Consider the following 15,230-nt stretch of genomic DNA (forward strand, 5'->3'; position numbering starts at 1 on the left):
ATTTCATTTTCATAAAGACCTACCACAAAAAAGACTGTTCAACTCTGAATTCTCATTTTGTTAAGGTTAAACAGAAACTTTATTTGAGTGCATAGTTTCAGGTTTATTTTTCTGACAATTTTCCAGTGATGGAAAACTTTTACACTGTCTGGCAGATAAAATCTATGGTGGTTCTTCTCAAAATTTTAAAGCTGATAGGTGCCAAAGGTCATAGTGAAGCAATGCACAGAAAATCAAGAACAAATATCCATATTTTATAGTAAGAGACAGGATCTAGAGGAGCCCAAGTTAATTCAGAAATCCAAATGCATATATCACAAGTATACTTTTATACTGCTAAATGCAGTATAAGTGTATACAAATGCATATACTGCTAAATGCAGTAAGGAGTGGGTAAGACCATGCTCATTATACTTCACTCCTAGACTTTCCCACTGTCCCTCACATATTGTAGGATGATCTTACCCACCTGGATGCACTCCAGATATCTGGGCTTCAACTCCCAATATTCCCAGGAAGAATAATTCTTACTGAGAATTCTGAGAACTCAGGTCTGCACATCTTGAGGGAGCCCAAGTTGAGAAGACTGTTTCAGGAAAACATCTGTGCTACAGAATCTGCACTACTTGTGTGGAGTCTCCATATGATTAGGACAACTACAATTTTAACCAACTATAATGTAACTGTCCCAGGAAAAGAACAACATCCTCCCCAAAAGCCATCCCATCACACAGCTATCAATGCCACCAATCACTGCAGGAAGCAATCAACACAGACATTAGACAGAACCACTACTTTATCAACCAAATTACCAATAATGCATTACCAATAATGCAATCACTTGCAAAACAACATCTGCCCAGAGGATTATCCCACCAAGCACATGCAATACAGCCAAGATGGAAATGTATATGAATACCACAAACCAACAAACCTCAATTTTCCAAACCCCCTGCAATGATGATATGATCAAGTAGGGGAATGAAATGTCTACAACCCCAAAATCAAATACATAGAACTTCAGCAATGCAATCTGCCAGCTACAAGCTATATACAGTACATTCACTACCATTGCAATATTGTCTTATCAAGTTTCTAAACCAATTTGGGTGACTGTCTGGATATATTTGTAGCCCCAAAGCATGCATCTCTGTGGGGTCTGGCAAGAAGAATACAGTTTAGGAGTAGAACCAGTTTGTATGCTTAAGTTTATAGCATAAATATTGAATCAACAAAGGGGAAAAAAAAGGAGAAAAGTCTTTATCCTTGTATGGAAAATAAATGTATCCATTTTCTATTCTCCTTGAAGAATTTTAAACAATATTTATTACATTATATTATAGCATCCTATAAAACTGCATCTGAAAGCAGTTTGCAGTACAATATAACCTTCAGCCTTCATGGAATTTTTCTGCTGAGCTGTGGAACTTGCTTCCCCCACCCCTTAAGATCATCTGAATTTACACAGTATCTAATTTAAACAATTTCATATTTAACTAGTAAATGGAAAACTAATGAACATTATAGATTCCAAAGTCTTGTTTTCAAGGCCTTGGAGAAGTTGCATTCTTTAGAAACAGATACCGTTTGCCATTTTCAAAGCAAAAGTGTCATCTCAGAGTTGTTGTGACACATTTGAAATGCATGAAGGTTGTTTCCATGGGGGGGAAATAATATGGGACATCATTTGATTCCCAGAGATTCTACATTACATGCAGCCTTCTATATATGCCATATTAAAATAGCAGCACACTAGGCCACAGTCACTGTTGATCAACAAGAAGCAAAGTGGTATCTCCAGAGTAAGGAGGTGAGTTTTATGAACCTCCCCTCTGAGCCAAGTCAAAAGAAATAAACTCTCCACCCACCCACTCTTACTTTCCAAGTAGCATCAAGATTGAGGGAAGATTTCCAATCCAGTAAAAAATTATGAAGTTTATTGTATAGAAAATAAATGTTGAGTTTTAACAAACCCTAGAGACAGACCATGAGAAATAGGCAGGGCATTATGAGTGAAGATGATGCTGTAGCTGATTTCCTTACATTTCTTGATTTGTCTTCTGATACTCCAAGCAAATTCAATGAGAATCATGTACTGAATAAGGCTAATATAGGCAGTTCCTTAAAGAATCCCTGAATTTAGGGTCCATTTTGTTGAGAAGGACAACATTTTAAAGTGCTCCTATCAGTTCAAAAAGTAAGGCAAAAACAGTTGCCCTGTAATTCATGCAAAGAACAATCCAGGTGTATGTCATATTTAACTCTCAAACAACCTAACAGTAAATCAAACAGCACATAGGAACCTACCGGATAGAGATCTGAATCCTAATGTTTTGCCTCGTCTACCCTGCAGTAAATCTTCTGAAACAACTAAGAAAGGTCCCCCAGTTTATTTACTGAAAACTACATAGCATTTAGTGCTCAGAAATTACTCCACTGACCTTAATGGCAGTGTATGTGATAGCTATTGTATTTAATATGTGGATGTTCCATTCAAAATGTTCTGTTCCAATCAGAACTGTGATTCCTTTGCAGCATTTCTGTATTAAAATAATAAGACATAATTGTGGTGGAAACTAAGATTCTACAGGTAGCCTCATTCAGCGACCATTCAAAGTTATGATGGCGCTGAACAAGTAGACTTATGGCCAGTCCTCGTAGTTGCAGCCATTGCAGCATCCTTGCAGTCACATGTTCATGATTCAGGTGCTTGGCAACTGCTCACAGTTATGATGGTTGCAGCGTCCCATGGTCACATGATTGTAATTTGTGACTTTGACTGCTGTCTTCTGACAAGCAAAGTCAATGGGAAAGCTGGCAAGAGGTCGCAAATGAAGATCACGTGACTATGAGGTGCTGCAACCATGCGAGATTCACCTAACAATGGCAATTGGAACTGCTGCAACTGCCATCATAAGTTGGTGTGGTCACATTACATTGCACTTTATGATTGCATTGCTTAAGGAAGAACTTGCTGGTCCCAATTACCATCCTTAACCAAGAACTACTTGTACTTAATCTCTGGCTTTAGATTCTTGTTAGTTTTGGAGTCTGGGTTCTAATGCCATCCATTGGCTGATGTCAATCAGATGAATACCATACCCAAGAAAACACTGTGGGTGTATCCAAGCTGAAGTTCATCCATCAAGGGAGGATTTTCTCATGTGAATATATTCATGTCCAACCTATTTTTATCACTGAAACAATTCTGCCTCCATGTTTCTAAAGAGTTCCTAAGAAATAAGCTTCTGTCTTTCCATTTCACTCTTAGCCTTCTTCCCTAGCATAGGCCAGGCTGGGTTTGCGGGAGCATTTGCTGAAGCCATCTAGCCTGGAGAATCTGAAGTGCATTTATGCTGGCATGAGATGAAAAGGGGCTTCTCAGCCTTCTCTGAAACTGTAAACTCCTCAGGAGAAGACCGAGAAGAGCTCCAAACCCTTCAGCTCCAAACCAAAATGGATCAACATGGCCACATGTTAGAAGTGAGAGGACCTCATTCAGTTTGTGAAGAAGCTTTGGGAGGCTGCTTTGTTTAAAGCATCATCCAATTAAAGCAACATCCAAAGTTAACACAGTTCTCCTAGAGCAGGGTTTCTCAACCTTGGCAACTTTAAGACGTGTGGACTTCAATTCCCAGAATTCTCTAGCCAGCATGCTGGAGAATTCATGCTGGCTGGAGAATTCTGGGAGTTGGTCCACATGTCTTAAAGTTGCCAAGGTTGAGAAACACTGTCCTAGAAACTAGCTCTTCAGTGATACCTCCTAAGGAAAACAGGCCAGGGGTGTTATTGAGCCAACTTGTTCTGGTGTGTGCAAACTGATTCTTTTTTTTTTTTTCCTTTTCCTAAGAACTCCACCTGGCTAGAGGTGCCCAGATCCACTGCACCACTAGTGTTTAATTCCCTAGGTAGTCCTGGACAATTATCATCTTGACATACAGAATGTAACAGGTTTTGACCTAGCCAGGAGTGCTCATATACACCCTGGTGTTATTTGGACTGCTATCATGGCAGTTGGGGTCACCTCTTCTTCTTCCTCCATTGGTTCTCCTCCAGTAGCTGCATTTTAGAGAACTGGCTTCTACAGAGACTCTTTTTCCTGCTCACTCTTGCTCTCCCAGCCTTTTCTAATGCTGCCAACAGCTCTTTATATCATAGCTTCCTCTTGCTTCCAGGCAAACCAGATACATGGTTGTCAAAACCAGATCTTATCTAATTTATGTTTACTTATTTATAACTTTGATTTCTATGATTGCCCACTAGTACAATACTCTGGATGGCTTACAAGGGTTAAAACTAGCAATTAACAATTTAAAACAACAATAGAGAAAGCATATTGGGAGGTAAAACCAAACAATAGCAAACTACTCTGACTCAGTACGGTGCTCTGTAATATCCTGCTTCAGAGTCTATGGAAAGAACAAGGTCTTTAAGGATGGTAGGGTCAGAACTGTATAGGTCTTGTAGGGCACCAGCGAGCAGGCGTAGTGACAGATAATGCCCCTGGAAAAGGGGCCACTCACCACTCCTGGAATATTAATATGCACATATAGATGTATGACTTGGATAGAGTTTGTGTATCTTTTAAATCTAAGATGAATTTGGTATTTCCCAGACAGGTCCAGTTTTAGACTGAATACCCCATCCAAGCAGATACCTAAAAAGAGCTGAAATGTCCAGGATTGCTCATTGTTGAAGAGGATGAAATAGCTTCTGAGCAGCCTTGTTCACCTTCTCCCCCAAGCTTCTTCCTCTTTCTATATCTATATGCCATTCCACCTGTCCCTCCCTTACTCCTCCTCCCTTATTCTTGCTCTTTTCTCTGTTCTCCTCATCTCTGCATGTCCCTGCTCTTCTCTGCTTTTACTTTTCCCCAGTAATGATCTATCCTCTCCTCTACCTGTGCCCAGCCATCAAGCTTCTCCATCAAGCTTGTGCCTTTACTTCCACCCACCCATTTCCTTCCATTCCCCCAACACTAGACCTGACGCCCAGCCCTGGATCCTGCCTCTCTTCTTCCTATTCCCACAAACTAAAATCCAGCCTTCTCTACCCAGGAATCCACTCTTTTTTTCTTTGACATCCAGTTTAGGATTCCGTCTTCACTTTTCATTGGCTTCTAGGATCCAGCCTTCTGTTTATTATTGCAGGGGTGGGCAGTGAAGAGAGGAAGGTTTAGGAGGAACAAAGTGGGTAATGTGTATGCATGATTGTGTTTGAGTGTTGTATGTGTGAGTAAGAATGGCTTTCTGTTCATTTGCATAAAATATGTTGGATTTTGACCAGTATGACCCAGACTGAAGATCTCTCTTGACTATGAACATATTGAGTAAGTTTAAACAGATCTTTCTCTATAGGCTTTCACCTACCTTGCCTAGGATTGTTGAGATAAAATAAGAGGGATTCCCCCATATATGGCATCTTGCACTCCCAAGAAAAAAGTGGGGTACAAATACAAGCATTTGCAAAAAGCATTAGGTAAAATAATTGTCTCTTCAAAGTACACTTTTTTTAGGAAGTTCAAATATGGTAGCATTATTATATCGTGCAGTACACTGGAACGCCTATACTGCAGATATTTCAGTAGAAAAGAAATAAGTTAATACACCAAGTGAATGCTGTGTAAGTTTTTGGAAACTTAGTAAGCATTTAGTAGGAACAGAAGCTTGGTTATGTATTTTAGAGGACACATTTTTGGAAACAAGTATATCCAATTTGATCCCTGGAACAGAAACTGAATTGGCCTTAGGTGTAAATTGTAGAAGAACCATATCATTTCCTGACACTAATGAAGCTTAAGATCTGCCTTTGTTCCCTGAAGAATTCAAGATTGTGTGACTGTATCTTTTTCTAGTGATTCTTTCTGAACACAATTCTGTAACTAGGGGTTTACTTTGGAAACAAGAACGCTAATGAATTAGATTTAACATTTGAAGCATTTTTGCTTGTTTGTTTGTTTTAAAATAAGTACAGAATGGTTCCCACTTACAATAATCTCATTCTGATTCAACATGCCATTGTTTAGAGTTTCTTTGCTTATGGCAATTGTGCTTTTTTTTTTTTTCCAACCAGAATTATTCAAGTGGCAATATCTTGCACAGCAGGCTATATAGTAGATACAAAAGGGAGGCAATTTCCTATTTCTGAATTTTCCTTTAGGAATTTTACTGGTGTGCACTGGTTGTTTGTAGCTTTATTGATAAGCCACTTCAACAAAGCAGAAGCAGAAACTGTTTGCTGTAATTAAAAATGCCTTGTCATGAAATAAGAGAAAACAAAGGCATTATTTCTTAATGGACAATAGAGATGAAGTTTGTGTTTTGTTTCTTCAATAAACTAGGGAAGAAATGAAATCACTCCAGGAGGCCTTTCAAAAACAGCTTAATGAGGCAGCTGAGAAGGCAGAAAAGCAACAGGCCACAGTAAGTGACTTTCCTGTATTCTTTTCATCTACCTTTCTGTGTCCCCTCCTTTGCAAATTCTTCATACACATTTTTACAAAGAGATATGGGCAAGCCTATCAATTTAACTTTCTTTCTTTCTTTCTTCCTTTTTTTTTTTTTTTCAAATCTCAAGTTCTTTTCATTCGATTCAAAAATGTGTGCGAAATTTGGTAATTCTTTTGTTAAAAAAAAGGAACACAACAAAATTCTCACCCATCCCTATTCATGAATAAAGCTAGTGATTTATACTGATTGTAGAACAGAACTGGATACTTTGATGAAGCATATCTTGTGGTTACTAACCAATGGTTTGGTGATTCCAAACGAGGACTCATTTGAATATCTCCTAATTATTTATTGATGTATTTATTACATTTTTATACTGCCTGACTCCCATCAACTCTGGGCAGTTCATAGCTAAAAATACACAGAACAATAACATAGTACAATGATAAAAACAAAGAACAAAAGATGGCACAAACTAAACAACAATTTTACAGGCAGCATAACAAAACTTAGCTACCTTCAAGGAGACTGACTCATACTGTTCTGATAACAACAACTGTACATTAAAAAGATCAGAATTTCCTGGGTGTTTTACCAGCTAAGGTGTTATAATGCTCTGCCCTAACTCTCTGAGATATAAGAGGGAGGAAAACAAAACACAGTTGGGCTTTCAAGATTCTGTCACTAGAGCCCAGCCTTTGTCATTTTTTTTACCTTAAACTAAGCCTTTAAATAATTTTCAGGTCTCAGGGTATCCCTGCATAAAAATTGCTCATCATCATCATCATGATCATTATCATCATCACTATACATTATACAGTATCACACACAATCCACATTTTACAGCATCTACACCCAAACAGAGAGGCAGGCCAGCAGCTGAGTCGCAGCACGTAAAAGTTCCCACCACTGTGAGTGCTAACATTGCACGGTGCGTGAAGTTAAAAAAGCAATGTTTTATTTTTTTATTTTTTCAGTGACAATCTCTTGCAGAACCCTGGGGGTTTACAGAACCCCAGCTGAGAAAGGCTGCTGCAGCCTGTTTCAGTAAAGGATAGTTCCCATCAAATCTGGAGAGTCAATTTCCTTGTCTTGCTTACCACACCAATTGTAATGTTTTATCTTGTTTTGTTTTTATTTTATTTTTAATGTGTTAATGTGTTATTATGGTCAGTGACCGTAATAAAAAATATTCCTATATCGACATCCTTCCAGACTTAAAACATGTTTGTGTACATGTTGTTATAACTATCTTTGCATAGTTACTCCAAGTTCAGCTCTGAGGCCCTCCATAATTTGTTATATTTACTTTCCTGGAATAGTTACATTTCTTTTTGTTAATTCTCACCCCTCTCCACACACACACACATAAAAAGAGTTCTTTTTGCTCTCTTTGTCTCATGGCTTTTTCTCTACATGGGCATTAACTATCTCATACAGTGAAGCAAGTAGACACAAACGTTCAACAAATCCCTCAGCTAGCTTAAACCCTGAAGGATACTGTCTGCTGTGGGATTTCTTTATGGTCCTCAGTAATCACTTCAAGTAGGGATTGAGAAGAGGTGTATTGCTAGACCTCACCCCAACACTTTCTAGGCTGAGAGTGGAACCAATGGGCCAAAAGAAGGATAGACTCCCTCTTCAATTGAAGCAGAGGCTGGACAGTCATGAACTTCATGGCCCAAGTGGCCCATTACATGTCAATGTCTCCATGAAATGTGTTATCAGAAAACCTTTCATAATCTATGGTTTTTCCAGTAGTAATGTATGGCTGTGAGAGCTGGACCATAAAGAAGGCTGAGTGCCGAAGAATTGATGTCTTTGAACTGTGGTGCTGGGGAAGACTCTTGAGAGTCCCCTGGACTGCTAGGAGGTCAAACCAGTCAATCTTAAAGGAAATCAACCCTGACTGCTCATTGGAAGGATTGATAATGAAGCTCAAGCTCAGATACTTTGGTCACCTAATGTGAAGAGAGGACTCTTTGGAGAAGCCCCTTGTGCTGGGAAAGATTGAAGGCAAAAGGAGAAGAGGACGGCAGAGGATGAGATGGTTAGATAGCATCACTGAAGCAATGAGCATGAGACTGAGCAAACTCAGGGAGGCAGTGAAGGACAGTAAGGCCTGGCGCGATATGGTTCACGGGGTCACGAAGGGTCAGACACGACTTAACGACTGAACAACAACAACAAAATTTGACCTATGTTTCATTTAATTTTCATTGATATGTTCTAGCTACCATGATTCCACATCAACTTCTTTTTGAGGCACTATGGCATGCTTTCAAAAGATCTTGTTGAGACAGGTCTCTTGCAGTCTGCACTCACCTAACATTTATTTGTGGAGTCCTTGGCGCTCTCTGAGCTTTTAGCTTGCTTGCAGATGTTTCATTACCCAACTAGGTAACATCATCAATGCTAGTAAGTGTGGGATTTGCTCCCTGTTTATATACAGTAGCTTTCCTTGCCTGTGTTGGTGGGAGTGTGGCTTTTGGCCATCAGTAGACACATAGAGGTAAACCACTTTTACATACCATTCAAAAGAGACAATAGAAAAGCTAAGAAGGAAACAAAAAGACCAGAACCTATTTAGAACCTATCTGGCAGCCAACACCCAGATAAGCAGGGATTAACACCAAACGACAATCAAGCAGAAATCAAGGAACTACCAAGGAGAAAGCCACACTCCCACCAACACTGGCAAGGCAAGCTACTGTATATAAACAAGGAACAAACACCACACTCACTAGCATTAATGATGTTACATAGTCAGGTAATGAAACATCTGCAAACAAACAACCAAGCTCAGAGAGCACCAAGGACTCCACAGTTCAACCCTGAGCTACATACATTCTCTTCTATTGTAGCATTTATTTGGTTGATCACATGCAGCAATGGTCAACAATTATTGGCACCTTTTTGAGAGGTTGTCACAGTTAGTTTTCTGATCACTATTGTGATCCATGAAGTATCACAAATTGTGTGTCAGGCAGCACAATGCTGGAAACCATTTGGTAGGCTAGATCCTTCCTTTTTAAAGTATCCATGCATAATAAACAAGTATAACACCATTGTGTAGAAGTGAAAGAGGACTGTGATGGAATGTGAGGGTGGCTTTGGTGACCTTGGAAGATGGGGGGAAGAGATGCCACCTAGGGAATGATCAGATAAAAGAGAAAAAAGTCTGCAACAGAATAACAGCCAGAGAAAGAAATTTAGGAAGGATCCACTCTAACTATTCAAGTGGTAAACAGGGAGGGTGAAGATTTGTACTTTCAGACTTGCAAGATTCTATTAAAGTAGCCTTACAATAAAGTAGAATCAGCTCATCTAGTTGTGTTTCCTGTCTGGTATACCAGAGATGGCTGACAAGAACTGAGAGTTGATAGCTTGCCTGACATTGTTTAGTGATGTTAGGTTTCACCTGACATGTGAATCAGTTGCTTTTTTGTTTACCTCCCATGATCTTAACTACAAGATTCCTCCAATTCGGTATCTGAAACCCCTAGAACTAGACGTTAAAGTACCTAAGAAAATAAACAAAGCACAAATAGTAGCTACTGAAAATTAAATCCATTTTATATAGAAGTTTGTTTTTTTTCCCCCTCTTCTTAAACTGTTAGTGCTTTATTTTTTTTCTGTTTTTTTTAAATATAAGATTAATAGAAGATTTAGTAGTGGACACACTCATGTGCAAGCATACATCATTTCGATTTACATTCTTAAATGGATGTTAGAAGGTTTGCATTACATTTAACCAAATTTCTCTCTTGGGAATCTAAACAGGTTTAGAGTGAATAAATGAAAACAAGCAGCAGTTCTTCTACATTTAACTTTCTCCAAATCAGCTGAAAACCGCAGCCTCCAGTTCCATTATTTCAGTTCTCTAAATCATTACAGCTGTCAATTCTTGTCAACAGATTCTCTGAGATACCTTGGAATAAATTACACAGTTTCTTTAAAAAGGGGCGGCAGTAGGGAGCTGGGGGAAAAATTGCTGTTCTGTAAAAATGACTGGCCCAAATTAACACTAGATATTATGAGTTTCCTTCCAATAAAACTATCCAATAAAAACATGAAAACAGAACATCACTGCTATGGAAGTTGCAAGCCTGGAAAAGTGATGTGTGTGTGTGTCTGTGCACCCGCACATATGGGGAAGGGGGGGGATTAGGGCTGTTCAACAGTTTGGATTCAGTCACCAAAAAGTGCATGGTATGGAACATAGCATCCCTCTACAGCAGTGTTGTCCAAACTTGGCCACTTTAAGATGAGTGGACTTCAACTCCCAGAATTCCCCAGCCAGCCATGTTGGCTGGGGAATTCTGGGAGTTGAAGTCCACTCATCTTAAAGTGGCCAAGTTTGGACAACACTGCTCTACAGTATCTTAAACCAGTGATGACTTTGGATCACAGAGCATCTGTAGGTTTAGGCTAAAGTATATTTTCATCCCTGATTTAAGTGAACCTGAGAACCAAACTAAGTCAAACCGTGTGTAATGATACAAGTCTTGAAGAAATAAATCTTAAAGCTTGCTCTTATGGGAGATAAACTCATCCCTTAGAGTTTTCTGTGCTCTGCTTTTCTGGCCCAGTTCTGCCCAGCCAGCACTAAAGAAGCAAGTTTGCCAGTTTATCTGAAGTAAGACTTTGTTTCTTTTAAAATAATTGTGACTGGGAAGGGAGAGGAATAAGTAAATGAGCAGTGTAATAAATAGCTAACTAGTCTCCATCAGTTATCCATTATTCTTTTAAAGTAACTACATGTTATAGTTAAAGTCATAGTGACTAAAATATTTTTAAAAGCAATTAAAAATAATAAGATGGCTTAAAGTGGGTAACGTGTTACTATGTCAGGAACATTCTATGGCATGCTATGCATGTATTGGGGTGTGTTTATACATTTGGGTGTGTTTAAGAAGTTTTGCTATTAAACTTGTCATTGGTTTTCCTTAGTGAACATTTGAGTAAAACCAGAATGACATTACTGTGCTTGTAAAAACAAGAGTGATGGGTCTTTTATTCTCTTACACAATTAACAATAAAACAATCAGTTACCATATTACTGTATAATACTCATTAGACAAGCAGACATAGCACATTTTGAGCAAACAGGGAGCACTTCTCTACTGTTTACATTTAGGAAGTGGATAATTGAAGACTCTCTCTTTGTAGGGGTGGGGAGACTCTATATTAAATAGCCATATCTATTCAGGAAATCAATTCCCAAAGAAAAGTAGGGGGGAAAAAACATAAATTACGCAATCAGGGTCCTTTTACCTACATTTCACAGGTTCAGGATGACCCACATGGTGGCAGAAGGACCATATAGTTTACTCACAGGTGAAATTAAAAGGCATTCATTCTAGCTGTGCTACTTGATGGCAGATCATGGGGGTACTGAACCCATGCTTTGAAATGCGGAATTTTATATAATAAAGCCTTTGCTCCAGAACTAATTTTAAATGGGCTGCAATGTATAGACATGCAGGGCAAGTATATACATTACTTTCCACAGTATATCCTTGGTCAGTATGGCTACGTCTATACTTCTGAGTACAGGATCATGTGGAAATAACATTGCAGTACTATACTGAACCAATTTACCTATGCATAAGATCCATTGAACTCAATGGACTATTTCTGAGTAGATAGTTGCACTGAATGCAAATTACAAATGTGGTTTAGATCAGTGCAAAAAAAATGACCAACATATTATTTAAAACTACAGTTAGAAGGAGAGAAAACAAAAAACAAAACCCTCTCTCCTGTGTCATTTAAGACAAATGTCGTGATGGTGATATCTGTACAAATATCAGCAGACACAGTGAAATGGTTCTCAGCATTCCTCCTTATGTGGGCAATAAGCTTGATGAAACACCCAAGCTTATTGCTGTAGCGATTCTGGTGACTGAAATGAATTCAACTATCAAAGGTATTATAAGAAATAGCTCTAATCTGTTTAAGAAACAACCACAATGAAAATGAAAATGAAAGAGAAGTAGAAGAAGAAGAAGAAGAAGAAGAAGAAGAAGAAGAAGAAGAAGAAGAAGAAGAAGAAGAAGAAGAAGAAGAAGAAGAAGAAGAAGAGGAGGAGGAGGAGGAGGAGGAGGAGGAGGAGGAGGAGGAGGAGGAGGAGATAATTTTAATTTTCCATTCCTTCCTCTCCCAACATTTTACTGCAAATGTAAAAGACTGTGCTATTGATCATATTTTGCTATTTCATATTCACCTTCACCTTAAAACAGAACAAACTTATTTCTAGTTGTGGAAGCAATCCCAATTTCACTTATATGCCAACTTTCACATATGCAAAGGTGGAAAAGAATATATTAAGAACCAAATGTACATGAAATTTGAGGTTATGTTTTATTTCTTACAACTTTGTTAAACACTTTGGAAGCTGGATGCATCCATATATAATTTCAGTTCAGAGAAGGACTTCCAAACCAGTGTTTTTAATTTCTTTACCAATTATCCTAAGGAAGAAATTAAGGGATTCAATAAAAATAACTATTTGTCTGCAACTTTAAGCACGACTAGATGACCTGTGACCCATTGGGTCATCGTTTCACAGATATTTCCTTATCTAAACAGGGAAACAGAATGACAAAGGGCAAAAAAGCAGTGGGAGTGTGAGCGACTTATGACTTGCTGTCAGCTTCTCCATTGACTTTGCTTGTGGGAAGCTGGTAGGGAGCATCAGAAATCCTTCCTTCCTTCCTTCCTTCCTTCCTTCCTTCCTTCCTTCCTTCCTTCCTTCCTTCCTTCCTTCCTTCCTTCCTTCCTTCCTTCCTATAATATAGGCTTGTACCATTTACCCTCCTGTCACAACCCTCAGGAGAGCCTCAGTGAAGTCTCCTCCTCCTCCTCCTCCTCAGCTGACCTGCATAACTGCCTGCCACTTTGCTGGGAGGAGGTGGAACAAAGGGAGCAGTGGACCATGAGGAAAACTGCACCCCTGCTCCCCATTCCATTGTATCCCCAAGGGCCCCCTCCCTTGAGGGAGCAGGAAGGCTCACTCATCGACCACCAGCACCACCCAGCCAGCCCTACCTCCCCAGCAGGCATCCAAGTCACTCCATCAACTTTCCCTCAGTGCCCACCGCTGTTAAGAGATTTCAAATTTCTTCCTTATTTCCAAAGCAGCCAATTGCTGCTTGCCCATTGAGCATTGCAGCCAGCTGATTGGGTGCAGGGGACAGAGGGAGGCAGGAAAGAGGTTGGTAATACACCCATGACAATCGTGACCTGGGCTGACCACAGCTGCGCAGCAGCACAGCGGTGCTGAAGCGGCCACAAATTTCCCAAATTTCAATCTCACAGGAATAATGGGCCCCAGATTGTGGACACATTCTGTAAGTTAGCCCATTTGAGGTACCTTGGTTCAAAAATTATTGCCCTAGGACACACCATTTCACCCAGTTGAAGGTTACATGAGAGTTTTAGTAGTACAGGGGTACCTCTACTTACGAACGCCCCTACTTACGAAATTTTCAAGATACGATCAGCTCCGGCCCCAAAAATTTACCTCTACTTACGAACTTGCCTCTACTTACGAACCGGATCCGCGGCCATTTTCCCTGCTGCCACGCAGTCGCGGCTTCCTGTGGGCGAGATCGTGGTAGCAAGGAGACATTCGGTGAGGCTTGTGGTGTGTTTTGTGGCATTTGGAAGGTTTTTGTGGTGTTTGGAAGGTTTTTGAGGTTTAAAAATAAAATGCATATGTTTCAGAACTGTTTAGCCATATTTACATTGAACCTTATGGGGAAATTTGCCTCGACTTGAGACCAACTCGAGTTGCAACCAGAGTCACGGAACGGATTAAGTTCGTAACTAGAGATACCACTGTATATAGTAGTATATAGATAGCATTTCCAAAGTAAAAAAATTCCTGGAAAAGATATTGTGCCACATAGTCCTGGGAAAATGTGTATCTTCTTTCAAATGTTCTAGACAGATCCTACATCAAGTATGTCTACATACTCTGAAGCACTTTCTGGAGATTGAATCCGAAGCACTGCACAGACCTTGCCTTCTTATCCATGTGTCTTGCAAAGACTGCATAGATCCAAATAGTTCTTTCTTTTGTGGATTCCCCAGCCAGACTCACCCAGAAAGACAAAACTAAAAAATCTATCTTACATGCTGAAGAATGGAAAAAAGAATTGGGGGGAGGGGGGAAGAGAGGTCATACATTTAAATTTTAAAACCTATGCAAATTTTCCCAATGATTCAGACTCTACTTTAATATCTTGAGCTGCTGAGATGAAATCCCACTTCTGTGCTGCTCATGGGTGACCTTCTCATTTCCCAAAATGCTGTAGGCCTATGCAAATTTTTCCAATGAGTCATATCTAGTAGATGCTACTGGTTCTTAAAGAGAACGGTGGATGGATATAGACAAATAGCCAGTTATGCCTCTTAGTTATCCATTCCTATAGGCGACTAATTGAAAATAATGTGAACTGGGGAAGCCTCAAAATGAAACTATAACTGCTTCAGGCACCCAGAAAGACTTTGCTCCCAAGTCAAAGAAGGAAATTTTCAGCCTCCTCAGAGCTCTGTTGTAGGTCCAACTCAGTGAATAAGCCTGATAGGTCCCACTGGTTGGGGTTAAGTCCACTTGGGTGAGGTTCTCTCTTTGAGTCTGGGAGGACTCAAAGAGGATTTTCTCTAGGATTAGCAAAAGGGAGAGGGAAAACTCAGAGCTGGCTGTCCCATTCTGTAGTTCTCCTGAAATAGAGAGAGAGAGGTAGAGATGAGGGGTTTCTTTATACTTTT

The 15,230-nt window shown here is 39.6% G+C and overlaps 1 protein-coding gene across 1 annotated transcript in view; it reads left to right on the plus strand.

Annotated features, from left to right (window-relative positions):
- Positions 1-15,230, plus strand: part of LUZP2 (leucine zipper protein 2) — a 368,157-nt gene that overhangs the window by 196,361 nt on the left and 156,566 nt on the right. Inside the window, exon 4 of the mRNA XM_088145088.1 lies at positions 6,341-6,422. Within this exon, the coding sequence (XP_088001214.1) occupies positions 6,341-6,422 (82 nt within the window). The remainder of the gene's footprint in view (positions 1-6,340; positions 6,423-15,230) is intronic.

This window comes from Python bivittatus, unplaced genomic scaffold, assembly GCF_059951505.1.
Source record: "Python bivittatus isolate LINGU-HERP-01145 unplaced genomic scaffold, Pbiv_v1 ctg000480_np1212, whole genome shotgun sequence".
NCBI classification, from domain to species: Eukaryota; Metazoa; Chordata; class Lepidosauria; order Squamata; family Pythonidae; genus Python; species Python bivittatus.